The 20,429-nt window shown below is 42.2% G+C and overlaps 1 protein-coding gene across 5 annotated transcripts in view; it reads left to right on the top strand.

Annotated features, from left to right (window-relative positions):
• The window catches only part of DOCK11 (dedicator of cytokinesis 11), a 395,594-nt gene that overhangs the window by 139,380 nt on the left and 235,785 nt on the right, over positions 1-20,429 (top strand). For all 5 annotated transcript variants that reach the window (XM_077285361.1, XM_077285359.1, XM_077285358.1 and 2 more), the window contains exons 28-30: positions 8,063-8,209; positions 8,953-9,036; positions 17,673-17,784. In XM_077285361.1, coding sequence (XP_077141476.1) covers positions 8,063-8,209; positions 8,953-9,036; positions 17,673-17,784 — 343 coding nt within the window. The remainder of the gene's footprint in view (positions 1-8,062; positions 8,210-8,952; positions 9,037-17,672; positions 17,785-20,429) is intronic.

Raw genomic sequence — 20,429 nt, 5'->3', positions numbered from 1 at the left:
TGGGACCATCAGTTGTGTTGTGCAGAAGTCTGGTGGAAAAAAAAAAAAAAAAGTGCTGCTGCTATATAGTGGTTCAAACTTGGGGCAGTTTGACCTGAGAGGGTTAATTGCAACTGGTGGAACGCTATGTGACCCTCGGGAGATGGCCTGGGGAAGGCTGAGCCTGGGAAGTCAGGGCAGTGTTATGCACATTGTATCTAAAAAATAATGCGGGCATCATCAGATGATGACACTACAAAGTTGGTGGTGCTGGAAAAGACTGCCCGCTGTTTAGCAAGATTATGTGATCAAGACGGTGTTGAATGCCCAAGCTCCCGCGCCCGCCATAGAATAATGGATTAGCATAACAGGATGATATGCCACTACAAAGATGGCGACATATAGCGCGTTTGCGCATGCGCCGGTATTCTGATATGTGGATTGGCCGGCAGCCCGACATAGTCATATGACGCGCTGGACATGCGCAGTTGAATCGTAGGAACGCTGAGAAAAATGCTGTCCTCCATTAGTAGCGGGTCACACTGGGGGTAAGAACAAGTGGAATATGAACATAATATATACAGTACAATGTTTGGATGGATTGGTTTACTTATTTTGCACAAAAGCACATATGCACTTTACAAAGGTACCACTAGAGGGCAAATTGAACATGTGAAGGATTTTATAATTGTATTGCATCTTATTGAACACAAATGGCACTTATTAAGGATCATGTTAAAAAGGTATAAATATGCACACAGCTGATGTAACCACTGCTTGAGAAAGGCTCATTCAGAGCCGAAACGTCGCTGCACAGACATGTGGTCTGATTAAACTCTGCACAGTCATATGGAAAATGGAGTGCTGCCTTTTTTTTTGGACTTTATGCATTTGAGTTAACCGGTGAACAGGTTACCTGGAGGAAATTGCACCCGGAGATAAGTTTAAAGTTTGTGCCGTTCCTTATTTGTGAATATGTATGTGTATATATATATATATATATATATATATATATATATATATATATATATATATATATATATACACATACAGTACAGACCAAAAGTTTGGACACACCTTCTCATTTAAAGATTTTTCTGTATTTTCATGACTATGAAAATTGTAAATTTACACTGCAGGCATCAAAACTATGACTTATGTGAATTAACACATGTGGAATTATATACAAAAAAAAGTGTGAAACAGCTGAAAATATGTCTTAGGCCGGAGACACACTGGTGCGAGATACGGCCGAGTCTCGCTGGTTAAAAGCAAGCTGTGGCACCGGAGCGGAGCGTGCAGCTGCATAGTAATACACGGAGCTGCACGCTCCGCTCCGGAGTGCCGGTACAACAGCTTGCTTTTAACCAGCGAGACTCGTCCGTATCTCGCTCCAGTGTGTCTTCGGCCTTATATTCTAGGTTCTTCAAAGTAGCCACCTTTTGCTTTGATGACTGCTTTGCACACTCTTGGCATTCTCTTGATGAGCTTCAAGAGGTAGTCACCGGAAATGGTTTTCACTTCACAGGTGTGCCCTGTCAGGTTTAATAAGTGGGATTTCTTGCCTTATAAATGGGGTTGGGACCATCAGTTGTGTTGTGCAGAAGTCTGGTGGATACACAGCTGATACTACTGAATAGACTGTTAGCTGCTTTTTTCTTGCCATAATACAAATTCTAAGTAAAGAAAAACGAGTGGCCATCATTACTTTAAGAAATGAAGGTCAGTCAGCCTGAAAAACTGGGAAAACTTTGAAAGTGTCCCCAAGTGCAGTTGCAAAAACCATCAAGCGCTACAAAGAAACTGGCTCACATGAGGACCGCCCCAGGAAAGGAAGACCAAGAGTCACATCTGCTTCTGAGGATAAGTTTATCCGATTCACCAGCCTCAGAAATCGCAGGTTAACAGCAGCTCAGATTAGAGACCAGGTCAATGCCACACAGAGTTCTAGCAGCAGACACATTTCTACGACAACAGTTAAGAGGAGACTTTGTGCAGCAGGCCTTCATAGTAAAATAGCTGCTAGGAAACCACTGCTAAGGACAGGCAACTAGCAGAAGAGACTTGTTTGGACTAAAGAACACAAGGAATGGACATTGACCAGTGGAAATCTGTGCTTTGGTCTGATGAATCCAAATTTGAGATCTTTGGTTCCAACCACCGTGTCTTTGTGCGACGCAGAAAAGGTGAACGGATGGACTCTACATGCCTGGTTCCCACAGTGAAGCATGGAGGAGTGATGGTGTGGGGGTGCTTTGCTGGTGACACTGTTGGGGATTTATTCAAAATTGAAGGCATACTGAACCAGCATGGCTACCATAGCATCTTTCAGTTGTTTCACACTTTATTGTTAAGTATATAATTCCACATGTGTTAATTCATAGTTTTGATGCCTTCAGTGTGAATGTACAATTTTCATAGTCATGAAAATACAGAAAAATCTTTAAATGAGAAGGTGTGTCCAAACTTTTGGTCTGAACTGTGTATGTATATATATATATATATATATATATATATATATATATATATATATATATATATATATATATATATATATACAGAGTTATAAACAAAAAAAGAGAACCGTGTGAAGGGGTTAGTTAGTCTATCAGAAAGCAGTTAGCTAACCACTATAGAGATATATATGCTGTGTATGCTTATATACATACAAGGGTTGGACAAAATAATGGAAACACCTGGAAACATCAACAAAAGCTAGTTTAATATGGTGTAGGTCCACCTTTTGCGGCTATTACAGCCTCAATTCTCCGAGGTATGGATTCATACAAGGTGTGAATTTTTTTTCAAAGGAATTTTAGCCCATTCTGCAGTTAAAACACTCTCCAGTTCTTTGAGCGATGATGACGGCGGAAATCGACGTCCAACTTGAATCTCTAAAATCGACCATAAATGCTCAATAATGTTGAGGTCTGGGGATTGTGGGGGCCAGATGAGATGCTCAACTTCATTGGAATGTTCCTCGTGCCATGCTTTAAGGATTCTAGCTGTATGAATTGGTGCATTATCATCCAGAAAGATGGCGTTCCCCTTCGGGAACAGTGCTTGAACCATTGGATGCACGTGGTCGCCCAAAATGCCTAAATAATCTTGGCTGTTAATTTTTCCATGAAGGGATATCATTGGCCCGGTGGATCTCCACGAAATAGCACCCCAGATCATCACAGAACCTCCGCCATGTTTGGATGGAATGCTTCTTTCGGATGTTTCCAAAAGTACACTCGGCTAGAGGTCGGAAATAGGGTAAACGATGATTCTTCTGAGAATATCACGTTTCCACTGCTCGAGGGACCAATTCTGGAGGTTTCTACACCACTCTAAACGCTTCTAAACATTTTTCATTGAGAGCAGCGGTTTTCTAATTGCAGCTCTTCCGTGGAATCCAGATTTGTGCAGCTCCCGATGAACAGTTTTCATGGAAACTGGGTTCTGTAGGTGTTCATTGAGCTCAGCAGTGATTTTCGGAGCCGTGGTCTTGCGATCCTCTTTCACAATTCACTTTAGAGTCCGACGGTCTCTCTCAGTCAACTTTGACTTTCGGCCGGACCTGTGCTTTGCTGTGGACGTTTTTCCTTCCCTTTCAAACACAGTCATTACTTTGGAGACAGTACCTCTTGACACGCCAAGCATTCGAGCACTTTCTGTTACACTAGCGCATGCCATACGAGCACCAACAATTTGGCCTCTTTGAAAAACCGAGAGGTCTGCCATTGGTATTTACATACACATATCACATAACACAAATAATCAACTACAAAACATTAGCATATGTCACGGTTTGCATGGTTATCACATGTTCGAAGATTATGATGCCAAAACGTTAGGTGTTTCCATTATTTTGTCCAACCCCCGTATATATATATATATATATATATATATATATATATATATATATATAATATATACATATGCAAGGGGATCTAAAGTCTACCCCTATAAGCTTTCTATGCTACTATATGTATATATACACTGTGTGCATAATTATTAGGCAAGTTGTATTTTGATCACATGATACATTTTATACATGTTGTCCTACTCCAAGCTGTTCAGGCTTGAGAGCCAACAACCAATTAAGTAAATCAGGTGGTGTGCATCTCTGTAATGAGGAGGGGTGTTGTCTTATGACATCAAAACCCTATATAAGGTGTGCTTAATTATTAGGCAACTTCCTTTCCTTCGGCAAAATGGGTCAGAAGAGAGATTTGACGGGCTCTGAAAAGTCCAAAATTGTGAGATGTCTTGCAGAGGGATGCAGCAGTCTTGAAATTGCCAAACTTTTGAAGCGTGATCACCGAACAATCAAGCGTTTCATGGCAAATAGCCAACAGGGTCGCAAGAAGCGTGTTGGGCAAAAAAGGCGCAAAATAACTGTCCATGAATTGAGGAAAATCAAGCGTGAAGTTGCCAAAATGCCATTTGCCACCAGTTTTGCCTTATTTCAGAGCTGCAATGTTACTGGAGTAACGAAAAGCACTAGGTGTGCGATACTCAGGGACATGGCCAAAGTGAGGAAGGCTGAAAAACGACCACCTTTGAACAAGAAACATAAGATAAAACGTCAACACTGGGCCAAGAAATATCTTAAGACTGACTCTTCAAAGGTTTTATGGACTGAGGAAATGAGAGTGACTCTTGATGGGCCAGATGGATGGGCCAGAGGCTGGATCAGTAAAGGGCAGAGAGCTCCACTCCGACTCAGATGCCAGCAAGGTGGAGGGTGGGGTTCTGGTATGGGCTGGTATCATTAAAGATGAACTTTTGGGACCTTTTTGGGTTGAGGATGGAGAGAAGCTCAACTCCCAGACCTACTGCCAGTTTCTGGAAGACAACTTCTTCAAGCAGTGGTACAGGAAGAAGTCGGTATCGTTCAAGAACAACATGATTTTCATGCAGGACAATGCTCCATCACATGCCTCCAACTACTCCACAGCGTGGCTGGCCAGAAAAGGTCTCAAAGAAGAAAAAATAATGACATGGCCCCCTTGTTCACCTGATCTGAACCACATAGAGAACCTGTGATCCCTCATAAAATGTGAGATCTACAGGGAGGGAAAACAGTGTTTGGGAGGCTGTGGTGGCTGCTGCACGCAATGTTCATCGTAAACAGATCAAGCAACGGACAGAATATATGGATGGAAGGCTGTTGAGTGTCATCATAAAGGAAAGTGGCTATATTGGTCACTAATTTTTAGGGGTTTTATTTTTGCATGTCAGAAATGTTTATTTCTAAATTTTGTGCAGTTATATTGGTTTACCTGGTGAAAATAAACAAGTTAGATGAGAATATATTTGGTTTTTATTAAGTTGCCTAATAATTCTGCACAGTAATGGTTACCTGCACAAACAGATATCCTCCTAAGATAGCCAAATCTAAAAAAAACCCACTCCAACTTCCATAAATATTAAGGTTTGATATTTGAGTCTTTTGGGTTGATTTAGAACATAGTTGTTGATCAATAATAAAAATAATCCTCTAAAATACAACTTGCCTAATAGTTTGTAGTGTATTGTATTAATGTTTGTGTTAGGGAGAGCGTAGTGCCCATCTTTGGCCACTAGATGGGGGCATTCTAGTATGTTTAGTAAGGATAGGTTTCCACACTATAGATAGTTAAAACATAGGAGGGGTTTACTGGGATAAGGCAGGAGTAGCTTCCTGGATAGAGTTAGTTGGGGCCGGGGTGCCCATACAGCATGGGCTGCAGCAGAGTGAGAACACAGTCTGGGAACAAGGAAAGAACAAGGTGGGTACACAGGTGGCTCCAGAATGTGGCAGCTCATTACATGGGCTGATGCCCTCAGATCCGGGGCGAAACGGCTGAGGGGTTGCCAAACGCAGTGAGAACGTTGTGACACCGCAAGGGACAGTGCAGCTGGGCAGGTCACTCACCACGTGGCAGCTGACTTCTTGGGCTGATGCCCTTAAGTCTGTTGCGAAACAGACAGGGGTGCGCCAAACCATAGCAAAGCTGGACAGGGAGGACGCTGAGGAACCGTATGATACGGTTTATCTCGGTTACGTGCTGTGTGACAAAGGAGTACAGAGAAAGAGAAAGGAACGTGCATTGTGAAACCTGCTGTAAATGCTCTGAAAAATATGGATGTGCTGTGCTGTGTAACAAAGTCAGTAAAATTGTTTATATAAAAGTTGAACTGGACTGTGTCTTAATCTGTGCAAAACTGTGTGGAATGAGCCTTCAACAAGGTAGAGAAGATCCTGACAGTCAGCATACCTGTGACTTCACTTTCTGCACTAAGGGACTTTGTTCACATGTGATAGGATGCCAGGGCACAGATATATTGCAATCCTCAATCATGACTACGGCCCTGGCTCTGCCCTTCACACACATATACACAGTGGGGAAAATTAGTATATTTGATACACTGCTGATTTTTCATGTTTTCCCACTTAAAAAGAATCGTAGGTACACCTCAACTGAGAGACAAAATCTGCATAAAATACAGTAAATCACATTGTATGATTTTTAAACAATTAAATTGGATTTTATTGCATGAAATAAGTAATTGATCACCCAGCAACCAGCAATAACTCTGGACTGTTAGTTTTTCTTTAAGAATCACCTGTCCACACAATCAATAACACTCCAACCTCTCCACCATGGCCAAGACCAAAGAGCTGTCTCTAAGGACACCAGAGACAAAATTGTAGACCTGCACAGGGCTGGGATGGGCTTGCAGGACAATAGGCAAGCAGCTTAGTGAGAAGGCAACAACTATTGGCACAATTATTAGAAAATAGAGGAAACACAAGATGACTTTCAATCATCCTCGGTCTGGTGCTCCATGTAAGATCTCGCCTCGTGGGTTAAGGATAATTCTGAGAAAAGTCAGGAATCAGCCCAGAACTACATGGGAGGACCTTGTCAATGACCTGAAGAGAGCTGGGATCACAGTCTCAAACATTACCGCTAGTAACACTCTACGCCGTCATGGATTAAACTCCTGCAGTGCAAGCAAGGTCTCCTGCTCACGATCCAGCACGTGTCCAGGCCCATTTTAAGCTCGCCAATGATCATCAGGAGGATCCAGAAGAGGCATGGGAGAAGGTCATGTGGTCAGATGAGACCAAAATAAAACTTCATGGTATCAACTCCACTTGCCATGTTTGGAGGAAGAAAAAAAATGACACCAACATGATGACTGCACTGTATTGAAGGGAGGATGGATGGGGTTCTGTATCGCAAGATTTTTGGCCAACAGCTTCCTTCACTCAGTAAGGATGGGTCGTGGCTCGGTCTTCCAGCATGACAATGACCCGAAACACAGGAGAAAGACTTGGGTATTCAGGTTACAAGTAAGCAGAGCAGCAGTGCTCAATGTCAAGCAACAATCGCAAAAGCAAACAAAATTTTTGGATGTATAAAAAGGGAGATAAAATCCAACATTCCCAATGTATTTTTACCCCTTTACAAATCACTGGTGAGGCCACATCTAGAATATGGGATCCAGTTTTGGGCTCCACATTTTAAAAAGGATATTCAGAAGTTAGAGTCAGTTCAAAGACAGGCAACTAGGGGATGGAAGGCCTCTCATAAGATGAAAGGTTGGAAAAGTTGGGCTTGTTTAGCTTAGAAAACAGATGCCTCAGAGGAGATGTCATTTATATGTATAAATATTTGTGTGACCAGTACAAAACACTGGCGCATTACTTGTTCCTTCCACAACCATACTAAGTACTAGGGGGCACTCATTACGGATAGAAAAAAGGCGTTTCCGGCAGCTAAATAGGGAAGGGTTCTTTACAGTTAGAGCATTCAGACTGTGGGAAAAAGAAATGAAAATGCAAAAATAGAAATTGGAAGCTTTGTGAATAGAGATGAGCGAACTTTTCAATATTCATTTTGGTTTATTTTTGCCGAATTTGCAATATTCGCCAAACAATTAAAATCAACAGAATGTCTACTACCTTGCCTACTTCATGGAGGTCCTCAATCAGGAATGCCCCAGTAATATAGTTCAAGGTCACGAGAATACCCAAATATTTATAATATTCTAGTTTTTTCCCTTAGTTTTCCATTTTAAGTTTCAGTTTAATATTCAACAGGTACATCGACCTCAGAGGTTTCCAGACTCGTATCAAAATGTTTTACATTCTTTGCTGCTGTCAATAATACCGCATGTCACCATAAGATACAGTGAGATTCCTGAAGAGTCCCGAAATGTCAACATGAGCTTGGCAAACTTCATCAAGGTGAGATTATGTCCGTGCATGCGATATTTGCAGAACACCTATTGCTATAAGTAGATTGGACATAGTAATATTTTAACAATCTTAATGTCTTTTTTTCTAAAACATTTAGTGTCACAGATTTTTACACCTTTCATACAGCCCAGTCTCATACTTTTCCCCAAACATTCCAACACAACATATCAATAACTTTGGTAGGTCAGGAAGTCGAAGCTTTTTTACATTGATGGTTATAACCGAGAGCATTAAATTACCATTTTCCTTTGCCACTTTTGATACGACCTTCTTTTAAATCCGAGTGCTTTTGGCAGCAAATTCTTCACTCATCAATAAATATCAGCGAGTACAGGCAGCTGACCTTCTCTTGTATATATAGCCAACTGCACTGTTTCCTGGATATTTTATGCTCTTCCCAGATCATTCGCTTCACATACCGTGGTGCAACTGCTCGGGTAAACAGCACATTAGCTTCTATGATCTGGGGGTCCCAGTAATGCATAGTTCTGTGCATAGGTGATAAGTTGTTATTGTGGTATAGCCCTTTTGAAGAAGCCAGAATAGAACACAATGGGGCGTGGAAGAGGAACCAGAAAGGTATACCATAGGATGGGCAAAAGGAACTAAAGTGAAAAACCACAGAATCAACAACCTTTTTTTTTTTCTTTTTAAACCACTCATTTTGATTAATTTCTATAAATTTAGCTTTATGAATGTGAATAATTAACTAGTTTCCCATGTTATTTCAGAGATGTCTTACATTTATGGACAGAGGATTTGTCTTCAATCTCATTAATGACTACATGTCTGGATTCAGTCTTAAAGATCCAAAGGTAAATGGATAGACTTTAAGGAAATGGCATACGGACAGAGATATATCAAGAGTTAAACATTTTTTATTTCTGCCTATAAAATGATCCTCTGCCTGTTGCAATCAGCTAGCGAGACTCTTTGAATCATCTGTGCACATGGCAAATGTATTGATGAATACGTTTTGTTCAAATTGCAGTAGATTCACTTAGGAGTTTTCTTAAAATTAAGGTGTAAATAACTGGCGTAAATCCAGACCAAAGCAGCCATACTGTTGATAGTTGTCCTTTATAAACTCAGACTGCTTCAGATTTTTAGAACGGCTTTAATAATTTGATAGGGGTTTTATCATCATAGGATATAAGATCCCCACTGATTCCAAGAACGGAGTCAGTACAGCCCAAGGTTATGTGTGACAGTCCTATGAAGTGGAGATCCCCATGCTCAACCACCTCTCAATTTGTTCTCCAAATTCGTGGGGATGCCATTGATTAGAAAAAATAAATCAGGATGTTGTTATAGCAAAACTGTTGACACGCTGCAATTCACATCACAGCTACCAGGTGGCCACACACAGACACAAATAGCATTGACATCTAGAAAAGTGCAAAATATTGTTATTTTTCTAAGCTGGCCATCCTGCACAATTAATCTTGGAATTTGTTAAGCCAAGTTTAAAGGTAACGAATGACATCTGTTTATCGTATTGCTTCATTAAATTTAGCGTTAGTTTTATAAAAAATCACATTATAATGCTGCTGGTCAAAGCTTTACTGCTGCAAATGTACATATATTGCTGGCTGCATTTCACTACTGGGACAGCAGATCACTTACCGGCCATAATTACTAAAACAATGAAACAGATACTTTAAGCTTGACATGCTCAGCAAACTATTATAGGTTACTTTAGATTACCAAGTCTTAAAGTTTCTCTAACAGCATCATCCTCACTGCTTTACACAAAACTTACTGTATTTCTGGTGTACAGAACATGATGATAATATAGTAACATATAATAAAGTAAATGTTGTAACTGTAATTGTTATTTCATTTAGAGTCAGTTTAGAGCAAATTTGTATTTCAAGAAAGGTAAGGAGGACCTGTCACTTGGTAAAAACAAAATTGAGATAAATACATTATAAAAATCCCTGAGCTCCTCTGATTCTTATTTTCTTTCTGTTTTGTGCTGCTTCGCTCCATTGTAGAGATATTCACATTTGTTTCCTTTTGAAGCTCAGTATGTGAAATCTCTACATTGCAGTCCAATTGAGTGTTTTTTCTCTGGAGGCATGTGCTTTCACCCGTCTCTCTCAGATGTTGCCAAGCACAGCTTAGCAGCGGATCTAGCAGTATGTCAGTCTAAGGCTACGTTCACATTTGCGTTGTGCGCCGCAGCGTCGGCGCCGCAGCGCACAACGCAAACAAAAACGCGGCAAAACGCACGCTAAAACGCTGCGTTTTGCGCCGCATGCGTCCTTTTTGGCCGAAAGTTGGACGCAAAAAAAATGCAACTTGATGCGTTTCTTGCGTCCAACGCTTGTGGCCATGCGGCGCAAAACGCAGCACAACGCATGTCCATGCGCCCCCATGTTAAATATAGGGGCGCATGACGCATGCGGCGCCGCTGCGGCGCCCGACGCTGCGGCGCTGACCGCAAATGTGAACGTAGCCTAAGATGCTGCCGAGCTGTGATTCATAGCATCTGGGAAGGATGGGTGAATGTGCATGCCTCCAGAGAAGACTGAAGAAATGTCCAGTTGGACTGCAAGCAGAGATGTCATATGGTGTGCTCCAAAAGAAACAAATGTGAATATCTTCATTGGAGCTTTGCAGCATAAAAGGGAGAATTGCGGCAGAACTAGATTATAAACAGTATTTAACTACATTTTTGGAGCAAGTATCAAGTCTTCTTTAACTTTTATTGAGAACCAATTAAATACACTAAGGCTGTGTGCACACGTAGCAGATTTTTCACGTTTTTCCCTGTTTTTTCGCTATAAAAACGTAACAAAACCACGAAAAAAACGCTCACATTAAGCATCCTATTTAATAGAATGGAATCCGCATTTTTTGTGCACATGCTGCGTTGTTTTCCTGAGCGGAATCGCATTCCAGAAAAAAACGCAGCATGTTCATTAAATCTGCAGAATCATGGGGATTCCGCACACCTACAAATGCATTGATCTGCTTACTTCCCGCATGGGGCTATGCCCACCATGCGGGAAGTAAGCAGATCATGTGCGGTTGGTACCCAGGGTGGAGGAGAGGAGACTCTCCTCCACGGACTGGGCACCATATAATTGTTAAAAGAAAGAATTAAAATAAAAAATCGTGATATACTCACCTTCTGATGGCCCCGGAGTCTTCCTGCCTCTCAGCGGTGCACGTGGCCGCTTCCGTTCCTATAGATGGTGTGTGTGAAGGACCTGCGATGACGTCGCGGTCACATGACCGCGATGACGTCACAGTCACGTGACCGCGATGTCATCGAAGGTCCTGCACACACACCATCTATAGGAACGGAAGCCGCTGAGGAGATCGGCTGTCTGCGGAAGGTGAGTATAACCATTTTATTTATTTTTTTAATTATTTTTAACATTCTATCTTTTACTAGCATAGGCTGCATCAATAGTAAAAAGTTGGTCACACTATGTTTGACAAGCGTGACCAACCTGTCAATCAGTTTTCCAAGCGATGCTACAGATCGCTTGGAAAACGCTAGCATTCTGCAAGCTAACTATGCTTGCAAAACGCTAGTTTTCTGCGGGAATATGCATGCCAATTTCGCATGCGATATACCCACGGCAGGAGTTGCAGAATTGCCACGGAAATTTCCGCGGCAATTCTGCAACGTGTGCACTTAGCCTTAACCTGTAGAAAAATATGGTCTTGTTGCCCCTATCACAAACAAAAAGTTAAAACTGCTTTGGTGCATATACCAGTCTTATATGTCCATAAACTATTCTGATTCTCATGCTCTGTAACTTGCCATCCTCTCTTTTTGAGTGGGGAGTTCCTCTTCATCATTATCATGCCAGCACTTTAGGTAAGAATCCGTGAATAACAGAAGGCATCCGTGTTCCACCTGTTAAAACCGATGTATCGCTAAGTGATAATTGAGAATAACACTATAGAGGTTGTCCAGTCTTATATTACAAGTCTGCAGTCTCTCTATGTGACTGCAGCCTTGTGAATCCTCACATTGCGCACACTGCAAGTTGTGAGGATTCTTCAGTGCCAGCGCCAGGAACGGCGTTCATGTGACTGCAAGCATGTGATATGCATAGTCCCGGCCACATTCCAACTAGACTGTTTCCAGCCTCGCTCAATACACTTGCATTGAACCTGGCCTCATCCATCTAGTCGGAATGTGGCCTGGAGTATACCTATCGCATACGTGCGGACATATTCATGGCACCGGAGAATTCTCATATTGCACAGCCAGGAAAAATCACAATGAACAGAACCCTGACAGTGTTTACATCTGTTGCTGCTTTTTCTAGTTTCCTCCGCCCTGATGCTCCATATTATTCATTAATGCATCTTACATTGCTTCTGTCATAGTTTCATTCAGCATGACACAACACTCTACATCTCGTGGTATTATTATTTCATTCGGCGCATCACCAGCTTATATTTTTTTCAACTTAATAGATGATGTTGTTGATGTTATTTTTGTGGCCTTATTAAACCATCAATGGATGTAATTTTAAGAATGATTATTACGCAGAGGAATCAGTGCTGTGCAGGAACTGGTGCATATAAAAAGGTTATCAGTTTGCATTTTGTGACTACAAAATAATTAGTGATTCCTGTATTAATAAGGGTTGCCAGGTAGATGCAAATATTTCAACCAAACAGAGAGAAAATCAAATATGCAAACATTGCATTCAAAACCAACCAAGCTGGTACTAAGTGGTGAGGCGCCGGATATCAGGTGGAAAACAAGAGCAGGTACAGGGCTAAGTGTATTAACATACTGTATAAAATGTTGCAGTTATACAAATAATAGGTGAGGATCCATAATAAATGTAAGCATATATATGAGTAGTTGTTTACAAGCTGTGTGATGCACTACACTAAAAGTAATGCACTACTCTAAAAGTATAATGCCCAGGTAAAAAAAAAAAACAGTAAGCAACACCTCAGACTATGTAGTGCTCTACGGTGAGCACTGCATCGAGTTTTCCATTGGAATACCCAAAAAATATGCTTACAATGGCAACCCTGACAAAGCAGCTCACTATTATAAGGCCAGAAAAGTCAAATTGGCCTCCTGACCCAACGGTATTTGTCTTTTTTATACGTTCACTACTGGGATGGAAGATATACAAAGTCCAAAGTGACTGTCGGGGCTTCTCTCAAACCCCTTTTTTTGGGGTGGGTGTAACACCACAGGGGCTTGGTTGTTATAGTGGCATTGCTTTATTCATGTTGGGAGTGATGTCACGCTTGGAAGCGAAAGAAGATCTTGTTTATCAGGTAACCACAAGCATACAACATGTTCACACTCCAGGCCAGAAGGGGGAGCCATGATCCACTTTATGGGTGGCTCCCCTATATATATATTCTGGTCTGGAGGGAAAGTTAGTTAGTTCCTGTCAGAGACACAGAGGAGAAGGAATCTGAGGGGCCATGCAGCCAAAAGGATGCTGCAGCTCCTGGAGAGAAAGAAGACAGAGAGAAGAACACATTGTAGTGAGCGTGCAGGAGAGCGGAGCACAGGAGAGAAAGAACTGGGGAGAATAGCTGCGACTGAGCTACCTCCTTGCAGAGCGCAGTCACCCGGTAGCTGGAAGACCAAGGTTGTGTCGGACTCCACGAGGCACAGCAGAAACCGAGGCACAGCAGAAACCAGCAGGACAGCAGCACTACATGTCACCTGTCCGCCCTAACACCTGAAGACACAGCGGCGTATAGAGCCCGGATCGTGATAGAGACCCTGTACAAAAGGCTCGAGACACCTGTCATACAGGTTAGTGTCCTTTCCATGTAAGGAGGACAGAGAGACCAGTGAGAACCTTGACAGAGGCCACAGGCAGCAAGGGACTACACCACCGTGCTAATAGGAAGGCTTCTAACTCCACCTGGTAAAGGGGACTCTGAACTCGGTTCCAAGCCGGCCAGACCCTGCCTCCACCTGTGATCTGGTACCCTGGACTGTGGCTGCCTGAAATCTTCAGTAAACCAGGTAAAGAGACTGCAAACCTGTGTCCTCCATTTCTTACCGCACCACCCATCATCTTCATCCACCACACCGGGAGCCCTGGGGACCAGTCTTCACCTGTGGGAAGTTATACCATCTTAGCTTCCATAACATCACCTCAGAGGAACCCTTTAAGCAGCGTCGGTCCCCTCTGACCGAATACCACAGGTGGCGTCACGAACACAAACTTTATTCACAAATCCCCTTTAAAGACTTTTCCTTTTACTTGGGCGCCCAGGGCCACTGACCGGGGCGCCGCCACCGTGACATCCCCTTTAAGTACTGGACCCGGTACCGAGTACCCCAAGGCCCTGGCGGGCGTTCCATGGGCATTTCAGTGCAAATTATGACATAGTGCTCTACATAGAACCTTGCATAAGTGTGAACTTAGCCTAATTATTAGGTATAAATAGTAGAAATAGAAGAAACTGAGGACCATTCTTCAGCTAGATGTTTTGGAGATCTTTGGCAATGATTCCAAAGAATGAAGTTTGATACTAGTCTTGAATTGGCTTCATTGCCCATTCTGAAGAAGAAACTTTGGTCTTGATACTGTCGTTGCCACGTAATGTGGGACATTCTGAGACATTGTGCCTGCTCGAAATTAAATTGTAAAATCCAAACTGATACATTGAGCATCAATGCAGATCTCTCTTTATTACATCATTGGTAAGTGTCTATATAGGCATTTTCTGGATATACATTGTAGCAATATAATTGGCTCAGCTTATCTCTACATATGTCCTGGCATTGGCATACATATATCTCGTTGGCTAAAGTTAATACTATCTACACCCAGCTGAAGAGTTTAGGTCTGGCTCTATCGCGAAGTCTATTAGACAAAGAAATTCCTTGCACTCCCTTATCTCAAAACATACACAGACATTCGTATTGAACATTGAGCCAGACATGACATCAAATTGCAGACATGACTGGCTCTATGTGCTGTTCCATGTGCTCATTTGTATTGAGGATGGTTGTGGAGCTGCTTTTTATTGCATTTTTTTCTGGTCCGTAGAACAAACCAAAGTAGTGCATGATGCAGTTTTTATGGAAAAACAGCCATATATACTGGCTATGATGGCACTGTGTGCTTTCTGTAAACAGGCCATGGACATCTCAATGAGCCCTACGTGTGTAGCTACTAGGTTCTGTGAAAGATCACCCACATGGTCCACTTAGTGCATAAGCGCATAGCGCTAGCGGATTGCGCTAACGCAATGTTTCTCTAGGGTCGGCGTTCGGCGTCCCCGCTAGCACAGATCCCCGATCTGCGCTAGCGAGGAACGGACCTCGGGCGCACCTCGGACGCTGCAAGCAGCGTCCGAGGTCCGTCACAAAAGAACGGCACATCGCTAGCGCGTGCCGAAAATGGCATGCGCTAGCGATGCGCTACAGGGAAAAATCACATTGCTGTCAATGGGTGCGCTAACGGACCCGTTGCACGGCGTTAATTGCGACATTTTTGCCGTGCAACGCAGTCCGTTAGCGTTAACCCATTAACGCAATGTGAACCCTCCTCCCAATGAGGCCATCAATTGAAGGTGAAGCATCCAGAATCCAGCATGGGAATTATCAGAACATGTTTTCTAGCACAGAGAAGGCTCCACAGGTCAGTGGTATTTACAACAACCTGATCATTGCCGTCCGAGGTCCGTCACTCAAATGACGGCACATCGCTAGCGCACGCCCAATGTGGGCGGGCGCTAGCGACGCGTTCACCATTACAGGCTATGGCGGCGTTAACGGACTACGTTAACACCGCGTTATGCCGCGGTGTAACGTAGTCCGTTAAACGCGGTCACATAACGCAATGTGACCCTAGCCTTAAATCGATTGCCCTAACGCAATGTGAACCTAGCCGAAGGCTGGTGTCATGTCGAAAAAAATACCTTGCCACATGTCTCTTTGCTCTTGGTCCTGGTCATCTCCTTGAGAGTTGAGTGATTTTATGCTGTAGCGTACTACTATGAGCCTCTAGTACAGTCTTAAGACAACGGAGCAGGACCCAGAGGCGACTTACTCTATTCCCCGCTGGCGTTGCTGCTATAAACTTGCACTTTTATGTGAGGAAATTGCACACAAAGTAATTCTCTATTACACTCTGCCAAAAATGTTTTAATTCTTTTGAAGAAAGTGATCTGAGCACCTGGAAAATTGTTGTACACCCCCGTCATTTTAGTTCTCAAATGTTCATGATCAAAGTTAACTTCTCCACCTTTGTCTTGCTCTAATTTTGGATATTGGTTTTAGCTTAGAGATGGAGATTTACTGGTATAAAATATTTTGGGGAAATTGGGTTTAAAGTCACTTACACAGTTCTCTTCCAGAAAGAGAATATAAATGATGTCAATAGAAGCACTAATGTGATATAAACTCCTTATCAACTGATAAATCATCAAACACAGTAAAGACTACTGCAATGCAAACATAAGTCTCACTATCAAATAACATGTGTTTACTTTGCCGATTGCCAGATGGGAACAAATGTTCTTTTGTTGAAATCCTCCTGATAGCATACAGTATATTCAGTCTGTACTGCATTATTTTACGAGGAGGAATAAACTTTCATTAACGCACTGTTAGAATACATCAAGGGACCACAATTTATGCAATCCTAAGTAATAAAACTTGAATGTAGACTTCATATTCCGAAAATTGAATTTCAAATTTGCACGTACTGTCGATATCTGGAAAGAAAATAAATTAGGCTCACCTCACATGTCCATTTATCATCTGTATGTAGCGGATTTAATATTAAAAAAAAAAACCCGAATCTGTTACAAATTAAGCAAAAACAGGAAACCAAGCTTTATGATCCATTTCCTATGTTACAAACCAGATCCAGTTGCTATTGGATGAAGAAAAAAGATGTGCAGATTACGTTTTTTGATCCTACTTAAAAATGGATGAGGAAATGAGGTAAAACTGAAGGCATTTTATGACACGTCTTTTCCCATTCAGATGACTGACTCCTGTACTGAAAAGTTTTATTTCCATTTTTTTAAGCCCAAAATAGACCCCAAAAAAGGAAATAACTACTGGACGTGTGAATAGAGTCTTTGTGCTAAAGCTATTCTGCGGCTAGACTTACTGTGGGATCAGCTCTAGAAATCCTTGTCGATCAGTCATGATCACAGATGAGACTCCTGCTGCCCATACATTTCCTCTATGGTAGACTCTACAGGTAAAGTGCATTAATGTATGCCAGCCCTTCAAATAACCATCCAAATAATATATGAAAGAGGGAGGACCACCAGACTCTGATCTTGCTAATAGAGGGAGTCCTAAATGGCAACGTCCATCAGCCCTAAAGTAATTGTCTAAATGAGACAACCCTGTAACCACTGGCCTATCTTGTCTATATTGAATGTGCAATGTTTGATGTGAGTGACGCAGGGTTTCTAGATAAATTTTATAGATCTGACAACTTATTTATTGTTCTATTGACAGATTCTAAATGAATACAAATTTGAATTTCTACAAACCATCTGCAGTCATGAGCACTTCATCCCTCTTAACCTGCCAATGACGTTTGCCAAGCCAAAACTACAAAGAGTGCAAGGTAAAAAAGAAAAAAAGTTCCTGTTGTGTCACACAAGATGCACATTTTGCTATGTTATTCAATGTTATATTTAGATTTTATGTTTGTCTTTTTGTGTCACCTAATGACAGCCCTAAGTCAGTGTATCTGTCTCTAATTGAAAAAAAGAAAAAAAGTAATTTCCTTGTCTGAGCCTACTTAATTATTGAGCTGTAGATTGCTCATGTTTCAATCTTTCGTTAGGTCCTTTTCTTTTTCCCAGAGATATGTACAGTATTAATACCAGTAGATTATAGGAGATTTTTCTTACTCTTCCATATGGATTAATATAGTGACCAGTAGTGATAGTTGAACACCTGCTATATTCTTCTGGTATTTATCTGTGGCTACATGCATGCAGCTTCAGTACCTCTTTCATAGCTATATTTAAAGGGGTTAACCACTTTCAGGAAAGTGTACAACAAACACTGTAAAATACCTTAAATAACAAAAACAGCACAAACTACAAACTTGCCCTCTTTCGGTCCGGCATTGACTCTCCACCACTGCTACAATCTCAGTGTTTTGGCTGCAGTGTTTAGGTCACGTTGAAAGGGCGCATCACCGCTGTAGCTAATCACTGAGCTCAGCGGCTGTATTGAAGTAGATGACACGAGCCACTGAGGTTACTGAAGTTATACATGCTATAGATGTGATGTCACTGCTCCAGCCAAAATACCAAGTTAGGGTATGTGTCCACTTTCAGGATGGCCAGCGGTTTGGACGGAGCGGCAAACCCGCTCCGCCCTAAGCCCCGCCCCCTTCTGTGACGCGATGATCCCGGATGTGTTCATTGCACACCACACATAGGGCCCTGTGATACACCTTGCGGCGGCGCAGCGTCACCGCAAGGTACACGGACATGCTGCGATCTTAAAAGACGCGCAGCATGTCCGGAATCGCAGGGCCGCTGGGTGCGTGTTACCACGCATAGTGGAGACGGGATTTGACAAAATCCCCTCCACTATGCTGTAACATCTGGACGCTGCGTGTTTGACGCTGCGGCTCTGCGCAGCGTCAAACACGCAGCGTTTCCTGCACGTGGACACATACCCTAATGGTTGGGAGCCCGAGCTGGACACAGGGAGGGTGAGTATCTGTTGTGTTTGTAATTTTATGTATTTCACATCATTTGAAATCCACTTTCCAGAAAGTGCACAACCCCTTTAAAGTGATTTTCCAGGTTTATTTTTGTTAATCCACAGTCCTGCTCTAGATAAAAATAAGAAAATAAACCTTAATGCCATTTCATCTCTTCCCCTATCTGTGTTGACATGACTGCAGTGGTGACGTCAAGACTGCAGCATATGACCACTGCAGCCAGTCACAGGGTACATCTAACATGATGTCACCGCTTCATCCATGTCAAGAATCAAGAAAAGGAGAGGCACTGCCTGAACTATGTGAGGGAGGTAAGTAAGTAAAATAAGAAAATTAAAAAAGGGCCTTACTTACCCAATGCTGTAGCCTGTAGCCATGCCAATGAGGACAGGCAGCGGCAGAGAGGCAGTGCTGTAGTTGCAGGGGGTAAGGCTCGTTTTCCTATTTCTCGTTACAACAGATGCATGGATTAAAAAAAAATACTTAAACCTGAAAACCCCTTTAAATGAGTGGTCAAATATAAGTTCCTGTTAAATACGGTTCATCCTTTCAGTGGAGTAGATCGCATTGTAGGGCACCTTGGCTGGCAGATTTGTTGGTGCGATGCATCGGCTGACACACTCATACCGGCAGCTAATTTTCTGTGGCACTGCAATGCTGATGGACGTACTCTATTCTATTTGCATAAATGTGGAAGAAAAAAAAACATCTGAAGGCCGGGTCTGCATTGATATTATTATTGTGCTAGTATTGGTACTAGCTCAGGTTTGGATAAGTCCCAGGCATTAGGATGCCAAGAAGCATAGCAAATGGCAACTTTTGTCTAACTTTTTGGAGTGTTTTCAATTTTCTGTCCAAACTTGGATGAGCAAGTACCTCAGTATGTGTTTGTTCACTTCTCTACCAACTTGTTATATTTCCACAATATGCAGTTATGCAGTCACTTCTAGTAAATGCTATCTAGGGAATTGTGATGGGTTACCGTAATTACACCTTGGTTTAACATAATGGACACATACTTCGATCATCACCAGTGAATTGCTAAATACAATTTAAATAACTCTGCACATGAATCTTCAGAGCCACCGTGTTTTTCTAGGCTTTTTGTGAAGTAAAATAGAAAAAATTGGAGTCCGGCTCAACAGGACTGGATTTTCCTTTTCTTTTTCTTTTTTCAAAAGAAAATATAGTGCATACAAAAGAAAAATTTACAAGGTCGACATGATCCAGTCGACGCGTTTCAACTGCAATAGGCAGTCTTACTCATGACTGGTCTGGTATTTTATTTGTTTAGAATGGTCTAAGGGTACCGTCACACAGTACCATTTACATCGCTACGACGGCACGATTCGTGACGTCGTAGCATCGTATGATTATCGCTCCAGCGTCGTAGACTGCGGTCACACGTTGCAATCACGGCGCTGGAGCGATGCCGAAGTCCCCGGGTAACCAGGGTAAACATCGGGTTACTAAGCGCAGGGCCGCGCTTAGTAACCCGATGTTTACCCTGGTTACCAGCGTAAACG

This window comes from Ranitomeya variabilis, chromosome 2 (assembly GCF_051348905.1).
Source record: "Ranitomeya variabilis isolate aRanVar5 chromosome 2, aRanVar5.hap1, whole genome shotgun sequence".
Taxonomy (NCBI): domain Eukaryota; kingdom Metazoa; phylum Chordata; class Amphibia; order Anura; family Dendrobatidae; genus Ranitomeya; species Ranitomeya variabilis.
This window is presented reverse-complemented; position numbering and strand designations above follow the sequence as displayed.